Consider the following 14,268-nt stretch of genomic DNA (forward strand, 5'->3'; position numbering starts at 1 on the left):
TCAACAATATCAGATAATTATTACATTTAAAAAAAAACAAGTATCTTTGCCATCTGATAGGTCCTGCTTACTTTATTTGCAAATATAAAGAGATATTAATTTTTTTTCTTCCCATCTTATCAATGTTAATATGCACGTTGATTTAGACAAAACGCGTCCATTGCGTGTCTCCGCCGAGGAACTACAGATGGCTTCTTCGATCCCACTCAGGTGTGTTACCCCGGGCGGGCGCATGCGCACTTCGCGGCTGTCAGGTGAAGTCGGCCACGGGAACCTCTCGCGCTTTCACTCATTCGCTGCGTGTCGGTGGGATCGCTGCGCCGCCTCGAGCCGTGGAGATGTCCGTGCTGGAGAGGATAGACTGGAGGGTGAGTTCTTCCCTCTTACAGCCGACCTGCGTGGGGTTTTATTCGCTCGCCGGGGCGGTGTTTGTTTTACTGCTTCCCACCAATAGTCACCTGTCTGCGGTACCGCAGCTTTTGAATAACCGGTGATTAATGTCATATGGCCGTGGCTTAATTCACTCAGAAACGTAGTAAGTAATTTGGCTTGAGGCAAATTTATTATAAATCAGTGATGTATTTGAAACAGAACTGGAAATTTATTTCTCTTTCAACAAGATGACCATCGCAGATGTATTATTTATTTTATTAAACTGTAACAGTGTCCTGCTGCGTAGAACAGACCGATATCATGAAGGATTTAATGCAGTAGGCTACCGCCGAGTGATGCACGTATCGCCTGCTTTAATACTTAATAGATAAGATAAAATAATGCATCATTTTACAGTATATGAACAAAACCTACATACAATATACCTATTTGGTGTTTGGGTTTTTCCGGCGATTTGGGGCTTTAATGTGATTTATTGTGCATGGCATCATTTCATTTAATGCACCTTATTATGTGGACATCGGTGTGGCAAACCAATTTAGAAATCACTGAGCAGAAGGATCCCAGCATGGCTCCATCTAATCTTTACACCTGGCAGCAGCTGAACCGCAGACGACTGTTATTAAAACGACTTGCTGAGCATCAGAATTGTTCCAAACATCACCGTCAGGCCAAGCAAGCGTGACTGAATCCCTTCAGGAGGTCGCCCCGCGCTCACCCACGTAAAGCAGCATTTAATCAGCGCGCATTTCACTTCTGCTTCGCATCACAGCGAGTGACCAACACTTAGAAAAAGAAGAAGGGTAATCCTCAGCAGCCCACGTCCACGTCCTGTTGTTCCCACGCACGGCCGATCGCCACAGGCCCTATAAAATACCAAGATCTGTCCCATTTATCTCCGAAAATTATAATCTGACATTTAAAATTTGTCAAATGACACCAAAGCCATCAATAAAATGAGTCCGAATGATGCACGGACGTTCTGTTCAGGAAGGAGGTGTAAAATGGACTGAAAGGTACCAACATAATGGACAGTTGGGTCGTTATGAATAAATGGAAAAGAGTAAAACGAACATCTTTTGTTCTCTCAGTTTTGATGCATATCAGAGCTTCAAAGCAGCCTTGTTTTAGAAAAGCTCCACCAAAAATGTAAATGAGGTGAAGAAAGAGTTGTTTGTTGAGATCCTTTGAGCTTCGGAGTTTTTTTTTTGGAGAGAATGATGCTGCCAAAACCCCTCGAGCTTGTTGCGGTTTGAAAGGAGCATTTAGCCACCACTGTGAAACACCAACATCACAATGTCACTGCTTTATTTGAGGGCCTATCATTGTAATCATGCATCTCAATCAGAGTTGCAATAACTTGACATTGTAATGATTTTCTAAGAAGTTAGTTAGCAACACTGAGGATTCAGTCAAATGAAGTGCTATGCAGTCATTATTCTACTACTTCATTGTGCTGATTACATAGCGAAATTAACAATATTAATATAAATTAATTATAATAATAATCATGTATTGTTTTCATTGGATTGTTATTATAAATTATTATTATTATTATAAGACAGGAATGACAGTTTAAGAGGCCTTCTTGAAGTGGTCAAATAATTTATTTTTAATAATTAATAATTATTTTTTATATATATACTGTGCAAATACTTTACATATGTAAACATCAGTCATAAAATCAATAGTTTTTGTTAACCTGCTTAGAATTTTTTTTGTGCAGTATATTAGATTATTTTGTTAAATTAAGAACACCAATAAACTGAACCGAACCCTTTGGGGAAAAAAAAAAAACCCCAAGACGCATTCCTGAGCCTCATAACCTCCCCATCAGGTTCTCTGCAACTATGCGACTTGAGTTCGCTCTGACAAAAAAAAACAACACATAGCAATCGTAATTCAATGTTGTCTTTTTTTCTAACATGTATATACTAAGAACTGTAATTTTGAAAATGTCTGCCCACGAGCACGCCTGCAAGGAATAGAATCCTCCACGGAGCCAACAGGTGTCCTCCCACACGTTTAGAAAGGCTTCTGGGGAGATGAACACAAACACGCAAGTAGGTGCTGAGAGACTCTTCATCCACAGGAAGTTTCCCTTTGGCAAAGTCAATGTCTGACGCTTCAAAGACGGACCCAATTCTGATTGGCCGCAAAATCCCGCCAATCAGCAATATTTTCCCTAACCCCCCCCCCCCCCCCCCCGACACCGTGCAGGGCCACGCCCCCTCGCAGCGACTGTGCACATAAAGTAGCCTTCGGTGCTAAACGCGTGCACCAATACGACTTATGAACATCGCTCTTTTGTCCATAAGAGGGAGTCGAGTTTCTTGCATGCGCCGTCGTCGCCCGCTTCCACGGCAGAGCCAGAGAACGCATTGCCCGGACTAAGAGGAGAAGGAGGAGAAGGAGGAGGAGGAGGAGGAGGAGGAAGGGGGGGCTGCTCGCTGGAGATATTTCGTGACACCGGTTATTTTCTCCCTTAGTGGCTGTTGCGGGAGTCATATCTGTGGTTGGATAGTCAGTCGCTCGGTCACTTCGCCCCTTCAGCCTTCACGCGCAACTTCGCCGCAGCTGAAGAACACGGCTGTTCGCGGGCACCGAGGAAGCTTTTGGGCTTTTTGTCATACCTGGATTTAAGTTTTTTTTTTTTTTTTTTAATAATTTGTATTTAGTTTTTTTTTTTTTTAAAGCAGTGGGCCCCTTTTCTCTGTCAGAATGTTGTGGAAATTAGCCGACAACGTGAAGTACGAGGATGACTGCGAGGTGAGTTTCGAAAGTGACAAAACGAGGGATAGCGACGTGGCTTTTGGATTGGCGTGTTACAAAAGTAACATTTAACGGACGAGTGTAACTGTTGGTCTTTTTTTGTATTACTATCATGTGTTAATGTGCACGATAAGATAAACGGAGATAAGATCGTATATTAATTCTGAAAAAATAGCCGAAACGCCAGCTGTGGAAGCAAAGCACACTACACAAAGTATTTTCCAAATAAATGCAAAATAACTTTCGATGGCAGCAACACCAGGCTTATACTTTATTTTGAGCACATCAATGTTAATATAAGAATAAAATAAACATATTTCCTAGAAACTTCGGGTTATTTACCACGCTATCAATTTGGGCCAATACTTGTGATATAATTCAGTAAGCAATTAAATTGTGTCCATTTACACTGTAATAATAATAATAATTTCAGTTCATTTAAACACAACGTCTGCATATATTCACGCTCTTCACTGAACCATTAGGCATCATGCCAGTGGATAAATGCCACTTCGAGTCCCTTAAGGGACACATGCCATCACAACCTGCCACTTGGTTATCAGCTATATCACGTGACCTGTATCCTCCCCCCCCAGGAAAGGCACGACGGAAACAGCAACGGCAACCCCCGGCTGCCTCACCTGCCCGCGGTCAGTCAGCACCTCTACAGCCCGTCTCCCTCCCTCTCACACCCGGCCAGCTCGGACTTCCAGCCGCCGTACTTCCCGCCTCCGTACCAGCCCATCTCCTACCCGCAGTCCAGCGACCCGTACTCCCACCTCGGGGACCCTTTCAACATCAACTCCTTGCACCAGTCGCAGTCGTCGAACCAGCAGCAATGGCCCGGTCGGCAGGGCCAGGACGGGCTCGTCGCGCACGGCAGGAGCGGCCTGGCCAGCCAAATCCTGGGCCTGGAGGGCTCGTCCGGGGTGAGGAGGGAAGGCTTCCGGAGGCCCGAGCTGCTGCCCCCGCACGTGCACGGCATTGAGTCGTCGGTTATTGGGGGCGACAGCATGGGGATGCACGACATGGGGCACGGACTGGACGAGGTTCAAGTGAGTGGATGGAACCGATGAGTACTTGAACTTGCAGCTGTGTGAGTGTGAGTGTGAGTGTGAGTGTGAGTGTGAGTGTGAGTGTGTGTGTGTGTGTGTGTGTGTGTGTGCGCACACTGCACGTGCGTGAGTTTGCGTGCTCAAACAAGTAGCCAAATACCGTATAACGCTTTAGGTTAAAACTAAAGTTTAAGTTAAAGTTGTTTGGTTACTCTGCATACAGATATTGCTTTATCTATATTGTTTTCTTTGTTCAGCAAGAAAGGAAAAAAAGGGGAACGGTCATTTTGAAAAGACAAAAACAAATTTGTACTTGCTGTCCCTACTTGTTTGTATTGTTTACAATACAAACAATTGCTTAATGCTTCTGTTCTTTTTCTGTCAGCATGTAGATGACCACAGTGTTATAATGGCAGACCAGACGGTCATAAAAAAAGGTAAGTTCATTGCATGTTTAATCTAATCTTCAATCGAAAAAACAACAACAACAGCAACTCTCTTAATTTGAAAAGAAAAAATTAACCAAAGGCCGATTTATTCTTTGGAAATGCGTCTTTGTGCAGGCAAACACATATGCAGCAATTTCTGGCAGTGGCTGGAAATTTACTGCAAGGGCCATATTTTTTCACTCTCTATATACAGGAATTGTCATAACAATTACTATAGTGGCATGTCAGGGCACTCAGTACAGCAAAAGAGGAGTGTTGTATTTGTACTTGCACTGCATACACTGATAATCCTCCTTAGCCATGAGATGCACTTATCTAATCTGGCTGTGATCCTGCGCCTTTTCTGTTGGTGAAGGTGCTTGAATGGGTGCCCGGTAGGAAAGAACTGATCCCTTTTCAAAAAAAACCGACAGACTCCAGCTGACAGGACATGAAGATTGAGCAATCTCACAACCTCGGTGTTGACTGTGAGAGAAGAGGAAAGCTTTGGATCATCTTTAGGCTGGTTAAGCTTGCAATTGCAGCTCTTTTCAGTTCACGTTAACAGGAAATTATGAGTTGGTCTTGGAGCCGTGTTTTGCTCTGCAGAACCAGCTTTTTTGGCGGGGTGTGGCATCAGGCTCGCATGTGAAGGACAGTTTAGTTATTTGTCGGGACATGAACTGTGTTTTGAGTGAGAACTTCTCCCCCCCCCCCCTTGCTTTGTCACCAGGGCTTCATCAAACAGACTGACTCATAAATCCGCTTGAGTAACATTATTCCACTGCTTGCATGTCTTTCTTCATTTATTTGAACCATACGCATGCAGATATGTGGATGAATACGTTGGTAGATTCTGGAAATATCTACACAATAATCATACAACTATATACTGTAATAATATACTTTTTTTTTAATACGATGACATTTGTGATTTTACACCGTGAATACTGTGACGTTCCAAAAGCATTATAGCAAATCTTGTTGAAATATTAACACTGCATAGCGTTGGAAGTAGAAATCCGTTAGCACGGCGCATTTAACCAACTAGTCCCCACTGGCTACGGAAATAAGTGATGGCTCATTATGTGCCCGTGCTATGGGCCATCTAGATCTTCCACTTGTAAACAACGGCATGTCACTCCCAGCCACGTGCCCCGGAGGAGCCGCGAAGCACCCATGTGACTCTGTGATTTCTGTCTCAGTATTAGGACTACGAGGTGGCAGGAACCTTGATCGCTTACAGAGGACTTATTATCAGGGGGGAATTCTTGCTGGTGAGATAGCTGATGTTCTGTAGTTGTGCTGTACTGTTTTGTTTGTCCGATGACTGTCACTGCTTTTCTGGGTTTAAAAACTTGCCTTTAAAACTTTTAAAACCAGCAAAATAAAAACCACACACACACACATTGTTCAACCTAGAGCCTTTGAGACCAAATAAACAGAACTGAGGTGTATCTGTTGCTTAGGTGACGGGCTGTGTGTGCGTGTGCGTGTGTGTGTGTGTGTGTGTGTGTACCTGTTTGGCACGAGGGCGTTTTAGATGTTTTTACCATCAGGCAACCAATGTTTGGGGAAAACCACACAATATTTCTTTTGTCAGTTGTGCAGATCAGCATGCACACGCTTCCTTGTGATTACGTACAAGAAAACATTCTCTCTGTTGCACAGAAGAAGAAATTAGTGTGATTAGCGTTTATATGCATACACAGGAGAAATGCTTCGAGAACACATTATTTTGCACAACCAGTATCTTTTTGTCTTCCCTTTTGTTGTTTTTCACTCTTCAGCTTACCCACGTTTTCTCCCCCCCCCCCCCTCTCACCCTCCAGGGCCTGTCACTCTACCCAAAGGCAACGTGCTGGGTCTTCCTTTCCAGAAAGAGTCTCTTCTGGGCATGGTATCAAACCCCACGGAGGTGTTCTGCTCCGTACCGGGCCGCCTTTCCCTGCTGAGTTCCACTTCCAAGTACAAGGTTACCGTGGCCGAGGTCCAGAGACGTCTGTCGCCCCCCGAGTGCCTCAACGCGTCGCTCCTGGGAGGCGTTTTACGCAGGTCAGAGCTCCGACTCAAGTTGGATTTGATACGATTTGTTGTTTGTCTGTTAAAAGTCTTCAGTATAACACAAGGAATACGGTAGGATGTCACTCACAAAGGATAAGGGGATCTAATTTAAACATAATTTTATAGCTTTTTTTAAATCAATTGCTCTATTACCTCCCTGCTTGGGAAGGTTGTCTAAAGCTCAAGGAGCTTTTCTAAGAGCTCTGCTCGTTTTGTGACATTCTTTGTCACTTTGGTATTCGATTTTGGTTCTCTGCTTCCACTGATGAATAGGTTACATGCCGGGCCAGTTCTCTTAAGACCGCGTGTGTGTGTGTGTGTGTGTGTGTGTGTGTGTGCGTTGGCGTGTTTGTCGGGGTTTGCAGCGTCGGCCGGTTCATCCGTGGCAGCACAATTGACCTTATGGCACATATGTTAGTGCGGCCGTCTGTTGAGGGACTGCGGTTACAGGATGTACACAAACGGCCCCCGACGACAGCATTTTGTGCTTTGAGTGCACGTTTGCCACTTCCCATGTGCCTGTGTTAATGCTGACACACACGCACACACACACACACGTACAATCACAGACATTTTTAAGTAGGTCATATAGCACTAGGAGGGGGATCGTTAGCAGAGGGGGTGGGGGCCCTCGTACACACACGCCTCCCTAAAGATGCTCCCTCTCTCACCCGCCATGGGGAGGGAGACAGTGCCATCCAGTCATGTGTATCGGCCATTGCAATTGGGGAGTGTAAGTGTTTTCTGTGCAGCGCTTTTCGAGTGTGTTGGTGTGACTCATTTTGTTTTCCAGAGCGCACAATGAGACCCCCTGACAGTACTTTCTGCAATGTCTAGATCTCAGCTGACAGCACACTACTCACGCACATGTATTCTTCTTCAAATGAGCGCTCTTAAGCAGATGTCGACCAAATATTGTGTGTGCAGGGATCGACAAAAAAGGCGCATTGCTTTCGTGTGATGTGCATGCTTGTGCTGTTGTTCTTCTGCAGAGCCAAATCAAAGAACGGAGGTCGCTCGCTGAGAGAAAAGCTGGATAAGATCGGGCTCAACCTGCCTGCAGGAAGAAGGAAGGCCGCCAATGTCACACTACTCACGTCACTAGTCGAAGGTATGGCACGTCACTCAGTAGTGCATCCGCACCTTCGCGCATTTAATTGCTGTTTGCATCGGCTGGAATGTGGCTGCCTCGGAGTGAGAATGTCCACCTCGTTTAAGTGTGTGGTTGTGCAACGTCTCAAGCGACACTTTTCATCGTCGAAAGTGTTTATGACATGAAAGGAACGCAACTTTTGGCTGCATATCTGCGCTCCTTCTGTTCCCATGGCGATGCTGTCTTTTCGGCCCGGAGTTTCTTGAAGGCAAGCTGGTTTACTTTTGAGTACTTACTTCCGACCGCTCGCAAAAACCTTTCGGTACAAACTACCGCACTAACGATGGTATTATTCAGCATCACACTGTACTGTGAGCGATACGTTGTCCGATCACAGATCTGCAGGTATTTAACATCACGTAGTTATATGTGCGTGTGTGTGTATAGATGTCTATGTTATAAGGATCACCTGTCCTTGTCAATGCCTCGAAAGCTAAAACCTCAGTCGTAGCCGAACGCCGACGCTTCACCGTGAGAACTTTTATCACTTTAATCACCTCCACCGGCCGCGGGCTGAGGTAGAATATTTTTCTCCTCTCTTGCTGCCTACACGCCTAATTCTTCATAAATGGGCGGATGATTCTGTGCCGCAGAATGACTGGAGGCGCGTGTTATTTAGAGACCTTCAAAGCTGAATTAAGCCTTGTTATCTTGCGTTTGACTCGCCAGGAGGGCCTGCTGACCTTAAAGATTGCGCTTGTGAATAGCTGCCCGCATCCTCAAGCGATGTGCGTGTCCATCAATAAGCGGCGGCGCTGCCGGCGCCGCGGGCACTTTGTGCTAGCGCTTATCCACATAAACCCATTATGACCATGCAGAGTCAAAACCACCCTCAAGATGGAAATATATTCATCTCACAAGCTCTTCTTCCCTCAAGCTGGAGGACCGAGCACAGCTGATTATTCTGTAGTCACTTCATGTGCCTTGATGCTTCTGTGTATTGGGTCCAAAACGCTGCTCGTGTAAATGCTCTAAATTGATAAGTTGCCGAAGCCGGCCAGCTTACCATTTGATCTTTGCCCAGTGGGCCACGGGACATAATAATAATAATATTTATTCTATTCAGAGTCCTGTCTTGGGTCTAAAGAGGATCTTCGTTTCGTTTCTTGTCTTAGGTGAAGCTGTTCACTTAGCGAGAGACTTTGGGTACGTGTGTGAGACGGAATTCCCAGCGAAGGCAATTGCTGATTACCTGGGCAGGCCGCACGTGGAACGCAACGAGGTTAACTCTCGCAAGAACATGCTCCTTGCTGCCAAGTAAGTGTCCTCGCCTTTAAGATTAACTTTAGTGTGCATGGAAACTAGCAAAATAGGACATTCCGTAACTACCGTAAGAACAATTTCTTAGATACTTACGTTGCCGGGTTTCGTTGATTTGCCAAAGCATTTCAGTCACGTCCAAACCGCTTTTGTCTGAAAGTATCATTCGGTTTTCTACCCAACAGGCAAATCTGCAAAGAGTTCACGGACCTGCTGACTCAGGACCGTTCGCCTCTGGGGAACTCTCGGCCGGCGCCCATCGTGGAGCCCGGAATCCAAGGCTGCCTGACCCACTTCAGCCTCATCACTCACGGCTTCGGTTCACCGGCCATCTGCGCCGCCATGACCTCGCTCCAGAACTACCTGAACGAGGCGCTCAAACAAGTGGACAAGATGTACCTGAGCTCCGGTAGCGACACCCAGGGGTCCTCAGACAGTGGGAGCAAATCTGCAGACAAAATGGACAAGCACAGGAAATGAGCGCTCGGAGGAGAATCCTTGTGAACTTGAGACCCCCAGATTCCCTTAATCTCGCCGCCCCGTCTGCCCTTTTTTGGCTTTTTTTTGGATTTTTGAAAAAAAAAAAAAATCTATGTTGATTGATGCGTATTGTCATTTTGAGAGCTGAATTTGTATGTGAGAGAAAGAGAGAGAGTTTTTGTGTAATTGCACTGTTGAATTTTAATTAAATGTTTTGAGAAGCGGATGATTCCTAAGAACTTGTCCCTGTTTGCTTCAAATCAACACAAATAGCAACCTCCTGTGTGAACTGGTCTGACTGGGAGCCCACCTTGCTGGGGGAGGGAGGGGGGGTATTAAGTCATGCTACGGCCATCGGACCTACTCCCTGTTGACAACATGAGGAAAAGAACAAAAGTGCGTACTGTTTTTTTTTTTTTTTTTTTCTTCTCAAAAGACATTTTTCAAGATGAGTTGCTGTGGCTGTGAATTCCTCTCGGCCTCCTCTCCTCCTCTCCGGCTCCGTCTGGAGGCAAATCCTCTGATTTCCTGAGTCTCAATGGACTTGCAAGGACAGTTTTTATATGAGAAAGCGAGAGAAGAAAATCCACTCCATTTTTTTTCTGCCTGAATTGTACAACCACTTCAAAATGGATCAGTGTTATTGTGCTTCATTCATGAAAGATGATTTGAATCCTATTGAGCCGAAAAGAACAAATGTTTTTAGTTTTTTTCAATCTGCGTATGGTCATAAACCAGAGACTTGACGGCCTCTTCAGTGTTCATGTGGATTACAGGCAGCAATGCTTCCATTGTTGCTCTCATGTTTTAAACCCGCCAACCCTCTTCTTGTGGCCACGTTAGGTTCATAATTCTATTGTACTAAAAAAAAAAAAAAAAAGTTACGACCCACCTAAAAAAACCCTTCCGTCTACCCAGGGTGTATGTTTGTTGTGAGAATGTGTGTAAATGTATATATTTCTTTCTTGAACAAATTTTAATTAGACATTAAATTCCAAACTAAGAATTTTATCCAGTGTCTTGTCCTGGATGTAAATATTTTCTAATTTATGTTGTAATTTAATGGGCTTGTGTAAATACTGGTATCTGGTGTATGGTTTCACTTTTTATGACCTTGTGTTTCACTTTTATAAATGGGTTAGTTTTCTATCGAGTAGAGGTTAGGAAGTGGGCATGATATACCTTTTTTTGAAAATGTGTTGAGAAAGAAAACTGTTTTACAAAAATTCAGGAAAAAAAAATTAAAATAAAATGAAAGACTCGAGCTTGATCCAGTGAGTAAGTGATGTTGCATGGGCCGTACGAAAAAACACAAATATTTGTGCCCGATAGTCTCGTTGAGCTCTTTTCAGCAGTGTTTCGCAGATGATGGTCAAGTCATGGGTTGGAAGATTTTCCTATTAATAAACTGCAAAGAAAACCCACAAACTAATGGGAACAGTGACCCTCATTATCTGCTCTCACTCAGTCACAAATAGTTCCGTGTGGCTCAGTGAGGGAAGAGACCTCGAAAAAAACAGATCATGTGATGAACAAAGATGCACAGCTGAGGGTGGACAAATGGCGGTCTATGCTTGGACACGGACAACTTGTGTTGCTGACGCACACTCAATAGACTTTAAGAGCTGTGGGGCCTCGGTGTGAAGTGTCGATCTGATTACGGTTTTGAGGTGAGTTTCTCTGGAAATTCAGTGCTGCCAGATTTCCAGTGCAGAAAATCCCTTTGATGTCTTTAAGGGAAAGGCTTTCACGTTTCAAAACTGCAGAGCCGATTTGAATGGAGCACAAGGTTGCTCAATCCTCACTTGCCAAGCCAGTTCCTGCTGATTCACGTGGTCCACGTGTTCCAGGAGCTTGCGTTTTAGCACTGGACTCGTCGCTGGATTTATCAGTGGTATCGATTTTGTTATCCCCCAAATGTATATGATGTATTGCCCCCGAATGGGCTGCACTGGGCCGTAGCCGCGCATCCAGCAACTGCAGGTTCGAAGGTGAAACCACTGCAGCAGGTTTCCAGGCTGCACGTTGCAGAGGCAGCAGTGTGCCGTACCTATCGGTTAGACAAGTATCAGCCTCTCCCCTCAGAACCTGTTAAACCAGACCTGTCACCCCGGTGGCTCACTGGCCTCCTCCGCGGTTGATTTTAACTGCCTTCAGTTGCTCGTAGCTTGTGCGCTCGGCCCTGTGAGAGCGAATAAAAGAAGGGGGGAGGCAGTGGACTTTCAGCGTCTTGGATGATGGGTTGAACACGGTTGAGACATCAAGCCTTTCCGTGACCGAGGTTTCCGATTGGTTAAGTTATTCGCTCTTTCCCTTCCGGGCACGGCCGTCTTTCATGTCATCTCTCTCTGTCGGTCACATGACGGGCCTTTTGTTTTGGCAGCCAGTGAGTTATTAGACACACGCACCTCTCACTCGCTTTTTTTTTTTTTACCTTTATTGTCAGCTGAGGAGTTCTGCATTCGGGGCGATGAGTCAGATGAGGATCTCAAAGGAACACTTGACAAAATGACAATTTGTGTCAAACGCTCACATTGCGTAACCTTGAACTCAACAACACACAACTTACGCAGTGTCATCCAAGTCTAATTTATTTACTTGTATGCTCATAAGATTTTGGCACATTATTTTTTTTTTTTCTGTTTTTTTCCACTAATGATAAAAACGTTTCTACAAAAATTCAAAGTAACACGCAAGGAGTAACTGAATTAATATAACTTTAAGGGTGGAGTTTAGTGCTTCATGTGTCCAATCAAAACTGATGATTGTGTCCAATCAAAACCGTGTAATTTCAGGAACATTTCCAAACAAAGTAGCAGGCAAGATAAAGCATGTACGCAGGTATAAACTATTTATGAAGTGGAAACATGAATACCTGTGACTTTAGATACATCCTACCAGACCGTTGTCTAGAATCATACCACCAAGCACCTGTTTCCTAGGTCTCACGCCCACATCACAATTTTTCCAAAGCAAAGGCAACTGGTCAAACATTTTCCCTCCCAACTGTGAGACGGTGTGAGTAATGCGCCTCTGACACGCCTAACGAAGCTGGGAAATAGAGGCGAGCGCGGACTTGTTCAGCTAACCCGTTAACTTCGCCTAATGAAAAAAAACAGAAACTCATACACTTCTTTTATTTCCAGAGATTATATCTGACGTGCTAATATACTCTTTTGATCTCATTAGGAAGCCTGCGGCTACTTGTCAACTCCAGATTCACTGAACTGTAGTCGTATCTCATGTCGGCTCCGACTGACCTTTTTATGTAGGTCACCTCGAGTCACGTGACAAAGCTGTGAGGGAAACAAGGCGGCAACAGTAAAAACCTGATTTTTTTTTATGTCCTTTTTTGAATCTGTCATTCCAATGTGCCTTTATTTTTAAAATTCATTCTGGTTATGTCATTAGCTTGAATTACCGCGCTGCGGTTCTTTTCTTCCACCCACTACTCATGTTGCTGCTTGTGTCGCTTCAAAAGGGAACAATTTTACCTGATTAGAAATGAGTCAAAATTAGCATAATTATTATTGAATTATAAAAAAAAAAAATCAGTTTCAGGTATCCGTGACAGATAAAACAAAAAATATTTAAAAAAAAAAGAATTTCCTTGACTTCCGTCACAAATGTGATTGAGTTCATCCATGTTCCATGTTCCCGCTGAGCACTTTTCCATTTCGCCCAACCACCTCCCTTCAACGACTGCCTTGAAAATCTGTTGTACATTAAGGCTCATTTGCAGTCAGACTAATTGCTTGGTTATAGTTCCCAACCACTGAAACCACTTTATGAGTTAGACCATAGTCTTAACATCCCATGTCACAAGTGACAAGTCACACAGACAACAGTTGACTCTCGTGTGCAAATCAGGAGTGAAATTCATTCCCAGCTCAGTACAGGATCATTCTAATCAAACCATGTGTTCTAATATTTGGAGAAAAAAAAATGAAGATCAATCAAACACTGACTCCTACAAAATGATGTTTTCATACAACTAAACTGCACTTGTTTTTCCAGATCAACTTATTTTCTCACTACGGTCGCAGAAAAAGTGGTTAACATTATGAAGTATCTGACCTCCTGCAGCGCAAACCTATTTAAAAAAAGCACAATCCACGACGGTATGCATTTCCCTCAAAACGTGGTTCATATTATGGTTTTATTGTACGGGAATGGAATCTCCAGCTAATTTAAAAGCGACAAAGAGAATGACTTGAATGTGTTGAAAATGAGGAGATGGTCAAAAGTTAAAAGGAATTCAATTTCACATTCAAAAAGTACTTCTACTAAAATTCATTATTACTTGTGCTTACTATAAAGTGTAAAGTCACAGGAAAAGTGTCTCTTTTGGCACCCAGATTAAGTGAAATAGTCCAATTCTTCTTGCAAAGGCAATCGCCGTCATCAGGCCAAGCTCTTTCTAGTTAGATGGTGATTTAGTCCTAAATTGATCAAGAATTCCTTAAATAAGTAAAGTTTTACTTCGCAGATTGATGTGCTTGTTTCAAATGGGAATTTGTGGTTGATCTAATCACATGATTGAATTGGTTCAGCTCAATCAGAGCAGGACCAGGAGGTGTAAACGAAGCCACTTAGGCGTCGACTCCCGACTGTTGCGGTTGGCAACGTAACTCCAGAGTTTTCCATTGACTCCTGGTTCTCT

General features: G+C 44.0%; 1 protein-coding gene across 5 annotated transcripts; it reads left to right on the plus strand.

Moving 5' to 3' along the window:
* The first annotated feature begins 239 nt into the window (after positions 1 to 239).
* Positions 240 to 10,893, plus strand: tfap2c (transcription factor AP-2 gamma (activating enhancer binding protein 2 gamma)). 5 transcript variants are annotated; one of them, XM_078092948.1, is made up of 8 exons: positions 240 to 368; positions 3,762 to 4,220; positions 4,606 to 4,657; positions 5,854 to 5,925; positions 6,481 to 6,703; positions 7,705 to 7,823; positions 8,981 to 9,122; positions 9,311 to 10,893. In XM_078092948.1, the coding sequence occupies exons 1-8, from the start codon at positions 339 to 341 to the stop codon at positions 9,603 to 9,605; spliced, it is 1,392 nt and encodes a 463-aa protein (XP_077949074.1). In that variant the 5' UTR covers positions 240 to 338; the 3' UTR covers positions 9,606 to 10,893. The 5 variants fall into 5 exon arrangements, with proteins under 5 accessions (XP_077949074.1, XP_040060682.1, XP_077949075.1 ...); XM_078092949.1 differs by lacking the exon at positions 5,854 to 5,925 and adding an exon at positions 2,883 to 3,162 and having other exon boundaries at positions 268 to 368; XM_040204746.2 differs by lacking the exon at positions 240 to 368 and adding an exon at positions 2,630 to 3,162.
* The last annotated feature ends 3,375 nt before the right edge of the window (positions 10,894 to 14,268 follow it).

Source organism: Gasterosteus aculeatus, chromosome 17, assembly GCF_964276395.1.
Source record: "Gasterosteus aculeatus chromosome 17, fGasAcu3.hap1.1, whole genome shotgun sequence".
NCBI classification, from domain to species: Eukaryota; Metazoa; Chordata; class Actinopteri; order Perciformes; family Gasterosteidae; genus Gasterosteus; species Gasterosteus aculeatus.

Coding starts and splice junctions, on each gene's coding strand:
- tfap2c (XM_040204746.2), top strand. CDS start 3,115: ATGTTGTGGAAATTAGCCGACAACGTGAAGTACGAGGATGACTGCGAG. Junction 4,221..4,605: donor ACGGACTGGACGAGGTTCAA/GTGAGTGGATGG, acceptor TTTTTCTGTCAG/CATGTAGATGACCACAGTGT. Junction 5,926..6,480: donor TCAGGGGGGAATTCTTGCTG/GTGAGATAGCTG, acceptor CTCACCCTCCAG/GGCCTGTCACTCTACCCAAA.